Raw genomic sequence first — 15,766 nt, forward strand, 5'->3', positions numbered from 1 at the left:
GAAGCAAATGCCTACCTAATTTGACACTCTTGGTGTGTTAAAAAATTTTTTTTGAGTTTGCAAATAAGCATATTAAGTCTACTTATGGAGCCTTCGGGCAGTGAACAGTTATTTGAGGACCCTGATCCTGGAGGCAAATCCCAAGATGCAGAGGCCAGAAAGCAGACAGAATCAGAACAAAAATTGTCTAAAATGACCCACAATGCTTTGGAGAACATTAACGTGATTGGCCAAGGCTTGAAGCATCTCTTCCAGCACCAGCGCAGGAGGTCATCAGTGTCTCCACATGATGTGCAGCAAATTCAGGCAGATCCAGAACCTGAAATGGATCTGGAAAGCCAGAACGCATGTGCTGAGATTGATGGTGTCCCCACCCACCCCACAGCTCTGAATCGTGTCCTACAGCAGATTCGAGTGCCACCCAAGATGAAGAGAGGGACAAGCTTGCATAGTAGGCGGGGCAAGCCAGAGGCCCCAAAGGGAAGTCCCCAAATCAACAGGAAATCTGGTCAGGAGATGACAGCTGTTATGCAGTCAGGCCGACCCAGGTCTTCATCCACAACTGATGCCCCTACCAGCTCTGCTATGATGGAAATAGCTTGTGCTGCTGCTGCTGCCGCTGCTGCGTGTCTACCAGGAGAAGAGGGAACTGCGGAGCGGGTAAGTTTTTCCCCTTTTCAAATGGGTAAATAATAATTATAGCTAATAAATGAATGCTTAGAATTATATTCCTGTTTCCTTCCTAACATATTGCTATATTTGTCCTTTTATTAAAATCTTAAGTACATTTCATATATTCTTTCTGTATATTTAAGAAGGTCAGTTTTCGGTGGCTCACACCTGTAAGCCCAGCACTTTGGGAGGCCGAGGCGGGTGGATCACGAGGTCAAGAGATCAAGACCATCCTGGCCAACAAGGTGAAACCCCGTCTCTACTAAAACTACAAAAAAATTAGCTGGGCATGGTGGCGCGTGCCTGTAATCCCAGCTACTCAGGAGGCTGAGGCAGGAGAATTGCCTGAACCCAGGAGGCGGAGGTTGCGGTGAGCCGAGATCGCGCCATTGCACTCCAGCCTGGGTAACAAGAGCGAAATTCTGTTTAAAAAAAAAAAAAAAAAAGAAGGTCAGTTTTATGGTAGAGGAATAAAGATGCTTTGTTATTGTTTTGATTTTGCACATGGAAATGGCTTTCTTACGTTAATAAATGTAGTGAATAAAGTTTAGAATCTGAGTTTGCCTATACTTACCATGCAAGTACACTAAGATGGTTATAATTTTTACATACTTTGTAGTACATCATCAGCATTTGTTATACATTTTGCATGCCACAATAGAGTATATACATTATTATAGTTTGCTATTAATAAACAGATTGTTTTGGGTTTACCCAACTAGGTATATTAAATTTAGGAGAAACTTTTTCCATATAATTCTAAGTTATAGTTAGTTGAGGCACATAGTAGAAATAGTCCTGCTAGCATTTGAAAACTCAGGTACATACATGTAGCTATGTATGTAGTGACAGCGAGTGACTTAAGTGTTATGGACACTGGAGAAATTAAGGAGTTCCTGCTTTGTTTAACAGGGACAATGTCTTAGCTTTAACTGATGGTTAAAATTTAGTAGTGTGGGCACCATCTTGCCAGAGCTTCTGATTTTTTTCAAGAGAAACTGGAAATCTAGATGAGAAATTTCTTGATTTTTAACAGATATGCGAGCCATACTGAACACATTTGTGGGCTAAGTCAGCCTTGTAAATTATCATTTAACTGTCTTTTCATATTACTTTTGTGTATTCCTTAAGGCTTTTATTTGATCATTTTCATTCTGTGTCTGCTTGTGGCACAGTGAAGTTTTTATTTTTTTTCAATTGTATATTAAGTTACCTGGAAATGTATTGAGTCTAGAACCTTAAATCTTTCCTACCTAAATGTGATATTTAAAACATATAGGTAATGGACAGTAAGTCACTTTAAACCTGTCAAAATAATGATTTGAATTAAAATTTTAAAAATGTAAATGAGGAAAAGTAGCATATATTTTTGTGTGTAGTCATTTTTTTTTTTTTTTTGGAGACAGAGCTTAGTTTAGTCTGTCACCTAGGCTGGAGCGCAGTGGTGCAATCACGGCTCACTGCAGCCTTCACCTTCCAAGGCTTAGGTGATCTTCCCACCTCAGCCTCCCGAGTAGCTGGGACCACAGGCACATGTCAACATGCCTGGCCAATTATTTATTTGTTTGTTTGTTTATAGAGAGGATATTTTGCCATGTTGCACAGGCTGGTCTCAAACTCCTGAGCTCAAGTGATCCTTCCACCTCAGACTCCCAAAGTGTTGGGATTACAGGCATGAGCCACTGTGTCTAGCCTAGAGTAGTTATCTTTGAAATAAAAAGAATATTTGGTCACTGATTACTCAAGCTAGTTGGCAATAAAGATTGACATTGCAACTATGTAACGTGTCTTAATCTTCAGCCTTTACCAGAGAACACTAGTAATCACTGCTAGTGATTCTGGGATTATAGACTTCTTTGTTAAAAGGAAAAAGTATAAGTAAAGCAGATTTTATTGGAAATTTCCAGAGAAAGAGGGTAAAGTAAGAACTTTTTTTTCATAACATTGTTTCTTTAATGCTCTTTGTCAGCTTTACTAACATATACGTACAATAAAATCCACCAGTTTTAAGTGTGTATCTTGACTAGTTTTGAAAAATGTGTAGTTTTATATGAACACAGTCATTATATAGAACATTCCTGTTACCCCAAAATAATGATTTATCATGCCTCTTTGCTGTAGTCAATCCCCTCTTACCTAACCTGTGTGGCCTCTGATAGCCACTGATCTGCTTTCTATTGCTATAGTTTTGCCTTTTCTAGAATTTCCTAAAAAATGATATCATACAGTCCTTTGTGTTTGACTTCTTTCATGTAGTGTAATGCTCTGCAATTGTTGATTCAACTGTTGTTGTATGTGTCGATAGTTTGTTCCTTTTTATTGCTGCACTCCAGTCTAGGCAACAAAAAAAGACCATCTCAACCCACCCCCTACCCCCACCGAAAAGATAGGTGTAAACTTTGGCGCTTCTAAAGGGAAAGTTTGAAGTTACTGATTCAGGTTCTCCATTAAGGCTAACATCACTTCAAAGGTCACTGTATCAATTTCTTATTTATAGCCAAACTTTGGAAAAGCAGTGTGCATTAGGCTGCAGTAAGGGAAGTTTTTTGTATCGCTTATAATATGGGCTGAAAGAAAGGGAAATTTTTGTAATGCCTGGCTGTACATGGAAGATAGAGAAAAGAGGAAGAAGTCTGGGGGAGATGTATGTGTTCAAATAAAAAGATTTCTAAGTTTGAATTAATTGAACTGTAAGCAAAACTAGTAAGGCAGGTGTATTCTCCCAGCGAAGAAATGAAGCAGGGGAAAAGGATAATTCCTGTTATTGACCACCAGGTGGTGCCCTAGGCCAGGATTGGTAGGTGGAAGTGCTAATATGGTTTACTGACAGGACATTGATTAATTCGGGGTGATAATTTTTAAAGTGACTGGTACAGGAAGTCATTAGGATATGGGCTAGCCTGAGCACAGTGACTATCATATAGTGATAGAGCTCTTAAAAATATTGAACTGAATTGATAAGTGTGAAAGTGGGATGGACAATAGAACAGGTAGAATTTGATGACAGGAATAAATAATAACTGTTAGAATAAAAAATTTTTAAACTCAAAGATTTGCTTGGGAGAATCAGTTAGAAAATACAGTCCAATTCCACTAAACAGTTGAAAAATTGTATTTTTTTAGGGAAAACCATCAGTTTTAGTTGGGTGGCTGACACCTACTGTGCAGAGAATGTCTTATAGGCATTTAATAATATGGGACTGGAAAAGTAGGCATAAGTTAGAGATGAAGATGTATTTTTGGCTTTCTAATTGTTCTCCATTAAAACTTAATTGTCAAAGCAAGTAACTTACAGGTTTATTGACCCTGCTTCTGAAGGCCAGAATGTTATGGCTACGTCTTTTCCCTCGATACTGAGTTTCCTTTAATATAAATATGTGTTCATTGGCCCAGAGATATTTTGATTATCCTTAATGATCTCATATGAGCATCAGGTATAGTTCTTGGAAGAGTAAAAATGAAGATACAGATAAGCTAACTTTTCCTGATCTTAGTAAATTTGTTATGCAAAGTGTAATAACATAGGGATGCTTCTTAAAGTTTTTGTTTTTGTTTTTGTTTTGAAATGGAGTCTTGCTCTGTTGCCTAGACTGTAGTGCAGTGGTGTGATCTCGGCTCACTGCAACCTCCCAGGTTCAAGCGATTCTCTTGCCTCAGCCTCCTGAGAAGCTGCAATTACAAGCGAACACCACCATACCAGGCTAATTTTTGTATTTTTAGTAGAGATGGCGTTTCACTGTGTTGGCCAGGCTGGTCTTGAACCCGTGACCTCAAGTGATCCACCTGCCTCAGCCTCCCAAAGTGCTGGGATTATAGGCATGAGCCACCACGCCTGGCCAAAGTTTGTTTTTTTAAAGTCTGAGTTCCTGTCTTTCTGTTCAGAAGCAGCACCTTTTATGATGAAGGTTCAACATAATGGAAAGCAAAGTTCACTCTTTAACCTCTTTTTCCTTTATACAACAAAATAGTCACAGGCTTTAGGGTAGTCAGACTCCTAAAGGTGTATAGTGTGTGAGCTAATTTCTGTTTTCCCCTTTTATTCATCAGAGATTTGGGTACTTTATGAATAGCTCTGAATCTTAGGAGTAGAGGAGAAGAATTTTGGTTGCCAAAGTCCACTACTCTTTGGTTTATCCAGAACGCTGATATAAGATCTTGCTTCCAAAGAATCATAGATAGATAGATAGAAGGATAGGCTAAGATCATGTTTTGTGTAAGGTAATTACTAGAACAGACTTTTTTCTTTAGGGATCTCAGTAAAGCATTTTTTCTCAAGAAAGACAACTTTGGCAATTTAGCACAGTGTTGAGCTAGGTAGTTATTTGCTAAAAATCAACTTATTTTGATGTTATATCATCATGGCCTGTGATCCTGTTGGTCAGTGTGAGCAGACTAGATTTCATTTTTGAACTTTTGTACTTCGGGGTCACAATTAATATATGTTATGTGTTAATTTGTGTCTCTTACTTTGTATATACACAGACTTTGAGAATATGTTCCCAAATAAAAATTTATATAAAATGCTGTTTTTGTTTTGTTTTGTTTTTTGAGACAGAGTTTCACTCTTGTTACCCAGGGTGGAGTGCAGTGGCGCAATCTCAGCTCACTGCAACCTCCACTTCCTGGGTTCAAGCTATTCTCCTGCCTCACCCTCCCAAGTAGCTGAGATTACAGGTGCACATCACCATGCCTGGCTAATTTTTGTATTTTGAATAGAGACAGGGTTTCACCATGTTGGTCAGGCTGGTCTTGAACTTCTGACCTCAAATGATCCACCTGCCTCAGACTCTCAAAATGCTGAGATTACAGGCATGAGCCACCGTGCCAGCCTAAATTGTTTTATTTTTAAAATTAAAGTTATAGCAAATCTTTTTATTTTATTATTATAACATCTTGCTGGGATAAGAAACTCTGACTCAGATTTCTAAAATTGTAATAATAAGGAAGCCAAGAATTCAAAAATCTTGAATTGCAAAATGAGTCCCTTGCACCACAAATGATTTCTAGTCAGTAGATCATTGGCTGCTGCCAAGTGACTAGCAGACTCATAGACTGTTAAGCTACTTTGATTAATACTAATGAAACTCCTGATTTTACAGGTCCAGAAATGTTAAAAATCTGCCTGGAGTTATACAGTTAATTATGAGTGATGCCAGGACCAGATCCCTGGGTTCCCTCTTGTTCTGTGTTTAGCATTCTTGCCTCTTTACCTGGTTGAACATGCCAGAGAACTGAGGAACAACAGTTCTTTCAAGCAGGAAATAAGAAAAGGGGAAAAGAAAGTTTATTCCTTTTTCAAAGATTTGTTGCTAGATCAGCTTGTTTGAATGAAGGCAGAAATCTAAGAGCAGTGACAAAGACTGATTTCATCCCTACCTCTGTTTGGTTTCTTAGGTTATTATGTATTTTTTGAGTTGGAATTGGGGTCTCGCTCTGTTGCCCAGGCTAGAGTGCGATGGTACATTCATGGCTTATTACATCCTCGAACTTCTGGGCTCAAGGGAGGCCAGAAGACTGAGGCTTCACCTCAGTCTCTTGACTCAGGACTATAGGCAGGCACCACCATGCCTGGCTCTTACTTTATTACTTCTAAACAACTTCTGCCATCATTTTCAGATGGGTAACAATGGAAATCAAATCCTGAAATGATTCCCTAAAGTTATTTTAATCCCATTCATCACTAAAATATGAGCAATGATATCCTGGATTCTCAGATGTCTAAACAAAATAATAACAAAGTAGTTATTATTTACAGTGCCTAAAAACTAAGGCCTCATAAATATATATAAATATATGTATTTATATTTGAGACAGGGTCTTGCTCTGTCACCCAGGCTGGAATGTAGTGGTGTGATCACAGCTAACTGCAGCATTGACCTCCTGGGCTCAGGTGACCTCCCACCTCAGCCTCTCCAAGTAGCCGGGACCACAGGTGGGTGCCACTGCACCTGCCTAACTTTTGTATTGTTTTGTAGAGGAGTTTTGCAGTGTTGCCCAGGGTGGTCTTAAATTCTGGGTTCAAGTGATCTGCCCACCTCAGCCCCCCAAAGTGCTTGGGATTACAGGTGTGAGCCACTGTGTGTGGCCAAGGACTTTTATATTTAGCGAGATGGCTGGTTAAATAGTCTTCATGGAGTTATTTCTGCATTGTGAGGTTGAGGGTGGGATGGCAACTAGAGCCCATAAATAAAGTTTCTTATTAACCACATATGGTGTTGCAGAGTTACAGTAAGAGTGACGATGATGTGAACATCTCTGTTATCTGATTGCTTCAAGACACCAAGAAACCTGCCCTGGAAATGCTGAATTTTAATGAACTCATAAAATGAACTTTAATTGGGAATCTATCTTTTCCATGTAGTTGATAGTACTCTCTGCAAGAATTTTGTTGAAGTGAATTTGTTTTGATATCATTATATCAGATCATTCTTAACAAATATTTGAGTGTCTAATGTATGTAAAACCCTTCCATGTATACTTTGCAGTTTAATTTCCATGTGAGTGTTTTGGGACAGGTAGGTATCTTATTTTAAAAAATGAAGTAATTAAGGCTTCAGGAAAAATTTAAAACCTGCTAACACCAGAGAGCTAGTTCATGGCTTAGTCTAAGCTCTTTGCACATCTACACATATATATCTACATCTACACATCTATAGCACAGATGCCTCAATAGCGATAGCCTTTATCATATACTTAGTTGGGGAGTGTAATATAAAGGCAGAAAATATAGATTTTAGGATTATATAGACTGTCTCACAGTTGGTAATCTGCCAATTAATTTTTCTAAAACACATAAGAAAAAAACAGTTGGTCTCAGTTAAAATTGAAGCAAGATTTGAGGCTTCATAATTAACTCTTAAAGTAGAAACTTAGATGAAAGAAAAAAGTAAGTTGTCCACGTCTTTCCCTTTGTACAATCAAAAGGCCACAGTGAAATTGCTGGAAGTCACCACCTCTTACTAACCTCAAACAGTGCTTAAAAGTAGGAAGTGAGAGGTAATTGGCTAGTTTATCTTTGCTTCCAGGCAGTCTTACTGGCCTGTAATCTGGTGGCTAATCGCATTGATTGTTTTTAATTCTGTTTGTTTTTTTTCCTGCCAAGTTGCTATAGCTATCTGGGGAGGGTAAGATAAGAGTACTGGAGCATTGTCCTAAGAAAGTTCCACTTTTGAGCCTTTCTTTAACACAAATCTCAGATTGGGAGAGATTTCTACAGTTATTTCATTTATAATCTCTCTAACATTCTCCCTAAATGGTTGTCTGGCCTCTCAGAATTTCCCAAAGCAGCCTATTCTACTTGTGCCTCTGTTAGACAAATCTAATATTTTAAGCTGAATCTGATACCTGTATGTCTCCAGTTAAGGCCAATCAGAATATGTAATGCCTCTGCAGGCATGAATTGCCTTTACAATGTGTCTCTCCTGAATAATTCCTTCTCCAGACTAATAATCCTTAGTCCTTGGGATATATATTTTTTTTAATTTAACATTTATTCATACAGGCATTCTAAGTGCTTGGAATGCAGTAGTGAATCTTCATTACAAATAACTGTACTGTGAAGTAATCTATCTCTATTTTTATAAGTGAAGAAACAGAAGATGAAGTTGGAATGACTTAACATATTCACAGAATTGGTAAGAAGTTTGTACTGGATGTCAGAACCAAGTCTTTCTAGCTCCAGAAGTCAAGCTTTTGACCACTGCTCTCTGCTACTGTAGCTCTTGCCAAGAATAATCTAGTAGCCATCTTCAAGGCCTGAAGTAGATAGTTCAAGAAGAACGCTCATGTAAGGAGTGGCATAAATACCTTGTAGGTAAGAGATTCTGAGGTTCCTTGGGATATTAAATGAATCTGTAGCCTCCCTGGGTTCCACTGAGAAACTTCAGCTCAAGTAGATTCTTAGCTGGATGTGGTGGCACATGCCTTTAAATTTGTGGTTTCAAAATTCACTAACGAGCCCAGTGTTCATAAAAAAAATATGGAGTGCTTTGTGAGTTTTTGTGTCATCCTCTTCAGAAGCCATGATAATCTTCTTTGTATTCCAATTTTAGGTATAGGGTCTGCTGAAGCAAGCCCTGGGGTATTCATTCACATCATAATTTTGAGTACTTAGTCATACTGGTCCATCGGCTCTAACTGTTCCTGTTCTTCAGTATTCCTCTTAAATTCTAGTCTCCAGAACAGAACACAATGCCCAGATCTGATTACAGTAGTGAATAGAGCTTTCCTAATTCTAAAGTATTATATGCTTATGTTCAACACAACTCCATTTTGAAATTGTTTTTCCTTTTTGTGATCTGACTTACCTTTCATCTTTAATTTTTATTTGGTGAAAGTTGTAGAGTTTAATTCAGAGTAATTGAAAATTTTACAGGCAGTAAAATAATACAGATTCTTAGTAATTTTGAGACTGTTAGAAAAAAGACTTTCCAGAGAACTTATCTCTGATTTCTAAAATATTTAAAGAATAAGAACCCTTCATGCCTGTAATCCCAGCACTTTGGGAGGCCAAGGCAGAAGGATCACCTGTGGTCAGGGGTTTGAGACAAGCCTGGCCAACATGGTGAAACCCCATCTCTACTAAAAATAGAAAAATTAGCTGGGCATGGTGGTGTGTGCTTGTAATCCCAGCTACTCAGGAGGCTGAGGCAGGAGAATCACTCCAACCTGAAGGTGGAGGTTACAGTGAGCCGAGATTGGGCCACTGCACTCCAGCCTGGGCAAAAAGAGGGAAACTCTGTCTCCGAAAAAAAGAAAAAAGAATGAGAACCTTTCAATTTCTACATTTTATTTTATTTCATTTTAGGCTAGTCAAGTGAACTGTTTGGCTTGGAAAAGGAACAAAGAAGTCTGTAACTGATTGTGATTAATTAGTGTAAACACTATTGCACTTGAACCAGCCTCAACTCCTACCTTCTTTTAAATTAGTGTTAGAGATGAACCAAATGTCACCTACATCATTACCCAACCATGACACCATGCACCTAATTTTTCTTACTTTGTATTTGTAGTATTATTTATTTAATGATAGACATATTCTTCAGAATAATTAAGAGTTGTGGCATGTTTAAGAATTCATGTATTTATTATACTTAGCCCTTCAGTTATCTTTATTTTTTAATCACTGCTCAATTTGTTTTGCAAAACGTTTTCTTTTTAAAACTTTTCTTTAAAAGTTTCTTTAAAACTGATATCTGGTGATCACAGAAATCCAAAGAAGTCCTGTATTTTCTTCTTAAAAAATAATGCCCAGCCAGATGCGGGGGCTCGTGCCTGTGATCCCAGCACTTTGGGATGCTGAGGTGGGTGGATCACTTGAGGTTGGGAGTTTCAGACCAGCCTGGCCAACATGGTGAAACCCAATCTCCACTAAAAATAAAAAAAAGACTGGGTGCAGTGGCTTACACCTGTAATCCCAGCACTTTGGGAAGCCGAGGTGGGTGGATCACCTGCACACAGGAATTCCAGACCAGCATGACCAACATGGTGAAACCCTGTAAAAATACAAAAACTAACTGGGTGTGGCACACTCCCGTGGTCCTACCTACTCCAGAGGCCGAGGCAGGAAAATTGCTTGAACTTGGGAGGCAGAGGTTACAGTGAGCCAAGATCACGCCACTGCACTCCAGCCTGGATGACAGAGTGAGACTTTGTCTTTAAAAAAAAAAAAAATCCCAGCTTAATAGAAACTTCAGCCACTAAGAAAATCAAAATACGAAGATGTGGAATAGTCTTTAGGGGCGTAGGAGGAAGAAATTCTTGTTAGCAATTTCCCTTTGGATAGTAAGATAGTAAATATTCTTTCCTGTCAAATTTTTTGAGTTGGTAATTACATGACCTTAAAGTTCACAGATTGTATTAATTGATTGAGACAGGATCTTGCTTTGTTGCCCAGGCTGGAGTACAGTAATGTGATCATGGCTCATTGAAGCCTTGACTTCCTGGGCTCAAGTGATCCTCCCACCTCAGCCTCCCAAGTAGCTGGAACTACAGGCACATATCACTGCACATGGCTTATTTTTAAATTTATTGTAGAGACGTGTCTCACTGGGTTGACCATGCTGGTCTGGAGCTCCTAGGTTCAAACAGTCCTCCTGCCTCGGCCTCCCAAAGTGCTAAGATTACACTTGTGAATCACCATGCCCAGAGCTAGATTTTACAAATAGTATTCTAAAGAGATGGCAGTTTCTCTGAAGCTGTTGGGAAAATTGATTGTATGATTTAGTTTGACATTTGAATATTGGTTGTGTGTCTTGAAGATAAATTTTTTGTTATAGAGAGTCCCAGGTGTGATTTTTGAGCTAGAATCTTAATCAGATATTGACAGTTTAATTTGAATATCAGTGCCAGGGATGAATTTATTCCCTGGCTTACTTGGGAAAGATCTTATGAGGAAACTTCAGTTAACCATGATGTCTAGAAGCTCTCTGCTGATAACTTTTGGAATTGCTGAGTGTTCTTTGAGGAAATTACTGATTGTTTTAATGATTCTTATTGACTGTAGTGTTTTTTTTTGAGACAGAGTCTCGCTCTGTCGCTGAGGCTGGAGCGCAATGTCACAGTCTCAGCTCACTGCAACCTCTGCCACTTGGGCTTAAGCAATTATTCACTTGTGCCTCAGCCTCCCAAGTAGCTAGGATTACAGGTGTGTGCCACTGCACCCAGCCAATTTTTTTGTGTTTTTAGTAGAGATGGAATTTCACCATGTTGGCCAGGCCTGTCTGGAACTCCTGGGCTCGAGTAATCTCCCTCCTTAGCCTCCCAAAATGCTGGGATTACAGGCATGAACCACTATGCCTGGCCTGGGTCTGTAGTGTATTTTAAAAGCTGTTTTCTTGGTTAACTCTAATATAACCCCAAGTTCTTAACAAATATTGGCCTAGATTGTGAACTTTGCAGAGACTCTTTTTTTTTTTTGAGACAGGGTCTCACTACCATTGCTCAGGCTGAAGTGCAGTGGTGCAATCACGGCTCACTGCAACCTTGACTTTCCACGCTGAGGTGATTCTCCCACCTCATTCTTCTCCTGAGGAACAGGAACTACAGGCACATGCCACCATGTCTGGCTAATTTTTTGTGTCTTTAGTAGAGATGGGGTTTCACCATGTTGCCCAGGCTGGTCTCGTACTCCTGGGCTCAAGTGATCTGCACGTTTCAGCCTCCTAAAATGCCAGGATTAGAGACATGGGCCACCACACTCAGCCAACTCTGATGGGGGAAACACAAGAATTTTTTCTTTGGTCAGTATTAGGTTGTTTTGGTTTTAAATAACAGTTGACACTGTGCCCCAGAGTCCTGAATCAAATGTGCTTGCCTTTTTTTTTTATTTAATTTTTAAAATTAATATGTGATTTACATATTTTGGGGGTACATGTGATAATTTAATACATTTATATAACTTGTAAAGGCCAAATCAATGTAATTAGGATATCTGTCACCTTAAATATTTGTCTTGTCTTTCTCTTTTTTCTTTTTAGACAGGCTCTGTTCTGTCACCCAGGTTGGAATGCAATGGTAAAGTCATATCTCACTGCAGCCTCAAATTTCTATGCTCAAGAAATCCTCCTGTCTTACCCTCCCTAGTAGCTGGGAATTCAGGTGTATACCACCACACCTGGCTTATTTATTTTATTTGTATTTTTTGTAGAAGTTGGGTCTTGCTATGTTGACCAGGCTGATCTTGAACTCCTGGGCTCAAGCAATCTTTCCACCTCAGCCTCCCAAAGTGTTGGGATTACAAGCATGAGCCATTATGCCTGACCTTGTCTTGGCTTTGTGTTAGGAACATTTGAATTATTATCTTCTGTAATCACCCTACTTATCTATCAAACACTAGGTCTTATTTCTTGTATCAGACCATTTCTTTGTACCCATTAATCAACCTCACTCCTCTCTCTCTCTGTTACCTTTCCCAGCCTCTGGTAACCACCAATATACTCTTTATTTTCATGAGATCCACTATTTTTTAGCTCCCACATATGAGTAAGAACATGTGATATTTATCTTTGTGCTTGGCTTATTTCACTTAACAAAATGATCTTCATTTCCATCCATGTTGCTGCAAATGATAGGATTTCATTCTTCTTTATGGCTTTATAGTATTTCATTGTGTTTGTATACCACATTTTCTTTATTTGTCCACTGATGGGCAGTTAGGTTGATTCCATGTTTTGGCTATTGTGAATAGTGCTTGCAAATAAACATGGCAATGCAGATGTCTGTCTGATACATTGATTTTTTTTTCTATATACGCAGTAGTAGAATTCCTGGATCATATGGTAGTTCTATTTTTAGTTTTTAAAGTTTTCCATAGTGGCTGTACTAATTTACATTTCTTCCAACAGCATACATCCCCTTTCTCCATGTCCTCCCCAGCACCTGTTATTCCCTGTCTTTTTGATAAAAGCCATTTTAACTGGGGTGATGTGATGTCTCATTGTGGTTTTGATTTGCATTGCTCTGATGATTAGTGATGTTGAGCATTTTTTCATATACCTGTTGGCCATTTGTGTGCCATCTTTTGAGAAATGACTCTTCAGCTCTTTTGCCCATTTTAAAATTGGATTTGTTTTGCTATTGAGTTGTTTGAGTTCCTTATGTATTCTGGTTATTAATTTCTTGTCAGATGGAAAATTTGTAGATATTTTCTCCCATTCTGTGGTGTTGCCTTTTTCACTTTGTTGTTTGTTTTCTTTGCTGTACAGAAGCTTTTTATGGTGTGTTCCTGTTTGTCTGTTTTTGCTTTGGTTGCCTGTGCTTTTTAGGTCTTACACAGAACATCGTTGCTCAGACCAATGTCCTGTAGCATTTCCCCAAGGATTTCTTCTAGTAGTTTTATAGTTTTGGGTCTTAAATTTAAGTCTTTAATTCATTTTGATTTGATTTTTGTATATGTTGAGAGATAGGGGGTGCAGTTCCATTCTTCTGCAGGTGGTTGTCCATTTTTCCCAGCACCATTTATTAAAGAGACTGTTCTTTCCCCATTGTATATTCTTGGTGCCTTTGTTAAAAAGGGTTGGCTACAAATGTGTTGATTTATATCTGAGTTCTCCATTCTGTTCCATTGGTGTGTGTGTTTTTATACCAGTACCATGCTAATATGTTTACTATTACTTTATAGTATATTTTGAAGCCAGGTAGTGTTATACTTCCCATTTTGCTCTTTTTGCTCAGGATTGCTTTGGCTATCTGTGGTTCCATATAAATTTAAAGAGTTTTTTTTCTGTTGCTGTGAATGTTACTCATTTCTAGCTTTATTCCATTGTGGTCAGAAAAGTTAATACGATTTTTTTCTCTTCTGGAGAGTGTTCCCTTGTGGTGATGAAAAGAATGTGTATTCTGCAGCAGTTGGCTGAAATGTTCTATAAATGTCAATTAGGTCCATTAAGTATAGTGTCTACTTTAACTTTGGTGTTTCTTTGTTGATTTTCTGTCTGGATGATCTGTCCATTACTGAAAATGAGGTGTTGACCTTCCCTACTAAAGTCGTATTACAGCTTATCTCTCCCTTTAGTTCTACTAATGTTTGCTTTATATACTTAGGAGCTCTGATGTTGGGTGCATAGATACTTAAAATTGTTACATTGGCATCCTGAATTGACCACTTTATATAGTGACCTACTTTGTCTCTTCTTTTAGTCTTTGATTTGTATTCTATTTTGTCTAAGTATAGCTACTCCTCTTTTTTGTTTTCCAGTTGCATGAACTATATTTTCCCACCCCTTCACTTTCATTCTATGTGTATCTTTGTAGAAGTGGGTTCCTTGTAGGTATCATATAGGTAGGTTTTATTTCTTTATTCATTCAGCCACTTTATGCCTTTAATTGGAGAATTAAGTCCATTTACATTCAGTGTTATTATTGATAAGTGAAGGCATACTACTGCCATTTTGTTGCTTATTCTGGTCATTTTGTAACTCCTCTTTTCATCCCTTTTTTATTATTGTCTTTTGTGGTTAAGTGATTTTCTCTGGTAGTATGTTTTAATTTACTGCTTTTTATTTTTAGTGAATCTGTTATAGGTTTTTGCATTTTGGTTACCATGAGGCTTACAACAAACATAACAAGTTATTTTAAAGAGATGACAACTTATGTTAGATCACAAAGAAAATATTAGAAACAAAGATTCTGTCACTTTACATAGGAATTTACAGGATGAGTACTTAAAATTGAAACACTGCAGGAAAATTAGGCTGTGAGTGAAGATCTGGTTCAGGAGTACACTGGGAAATTGTTTAGCATCTTATCTAAACCTTATGTTCTGGTCTCCTCCTACTGTCTTTAGAAATTTGATGGGTTTCTAATTATCAAGCTATTTCCACATAGGAAAAAGTTTTAATGCTTTTTGCAAGCTTACAACTCAACTCTTTGGGAGAATAAATATATAAATAGTTATTCCAACAATGGACTTTCATCATTTATCCCGCTTCATTATACAAAACAAAACAAAACAAAAAGTAAAAGAACTTAAGGACAAGTTTAGAATGGATGAACAATTAAAGTGTTTATTATCACAGATGACCTAGCAAATAAATTTTCAAATCGTTAAATTTCCTCTAACATATATAAGTACTATTCCATTAAGAATAATCTCTTTGGGGATGTGAGGGCGATCTGGCTGCGACATCTGTCACCCCATTGATCACCAGGGTTGATTCGGCTGATCTGGCTGGCTAGGCGGGTGTCCCATTCCTCCCTCACCGCTCCATGTGCGTCCCTCCCGAAGCTGCGCCCTCAGTCGAAGAGGACGACCATCCCCAATAGAGGAGGACCTGTCTTCGGTCAAGGGTATGTGAGTAGCTGCGCTCCCCTGCTAGAACCTCCAAACAAGCTCTCAAGTTCAAGAATAATCTCTTCGGGCCGGGCACGGTGGCTCACGCCTGTAATCCCAGCACTGTGGGAGGCCGAGGCGGGTGGATCACAAGGTCAAGAGATCGAGGCCATCCTGGTCAACATGGTGAAACCCCGTCTCTACTAAAAATACAAAAAATAAGCTGGGCACGGGGGCGCGTGCCTGTAATCCCAGCTACTCAGGAGGCTGAGGCAGGAGAATTGCCTGAACCCAGGAGGCGGAGGTTGCGGTGAGCCGAGATCG

At 38.7% G+C, this 15,766-nt stretch overlaps 1 protein-coding gene and 1 non-coding gene across 8 annotated transcripts in view; one reads left to right on the plus strand and one right to left on the minus strand.

The window, feature by feature from the left end:
* TMCC1 (transmembrane and coiled-coil domain family 1) overlaps positions 1–15,766 on the plus strand; it is a 253,902-nt gene that overhangs the window by 70,244 nt on the left and 167,892 nt on the right. For 3 of the 7 annotated variants that reach the window (XM_017505082.2, XM_017505079.2, XM_017505083.2), the window contains one exon: positions 386–660. The exons of 2 other annotated variants lie outside the window; for them this stretch is intronic. In XM_017505082.2, the coding sequence (XP_017360571.1) occupies positions 427–660 (234 nt within the window). In that variant the 5' untranslated portion in view covers positions 386–426. Of the gene's footprint in view, positions 661–15,766 lie in introns of all 7 variants that reach the window. 2 more of the 7 variants (XM_017505077.2, XM_017505078.2) reach the window with 1 other exon arrangement.
* Positions 8,645–8,748, minus strand: LOC119467797. The gene has a single exon (XR_005196419.1). It is a non-coding gene; the product is annotated as a U6 spliceosomal RNA (small nuclear RNA).

This window comes from Cebus imitator, unplaced genomic scaffold (assembly GCF_001604975.1).
Source record: "Cebus imitator isolate Cc_AM_T3 unplaced genomic scaffold, Cebus_imitator-1.0 Scaffold332, whole genome shotgun sequence".
In the NCBI taxonomy this organism is placed as follows: Eukaryota; Metazoa; Chordata; class Mammalia; order Primates; family Cebidae; genus Cebus; species Cebus imitator.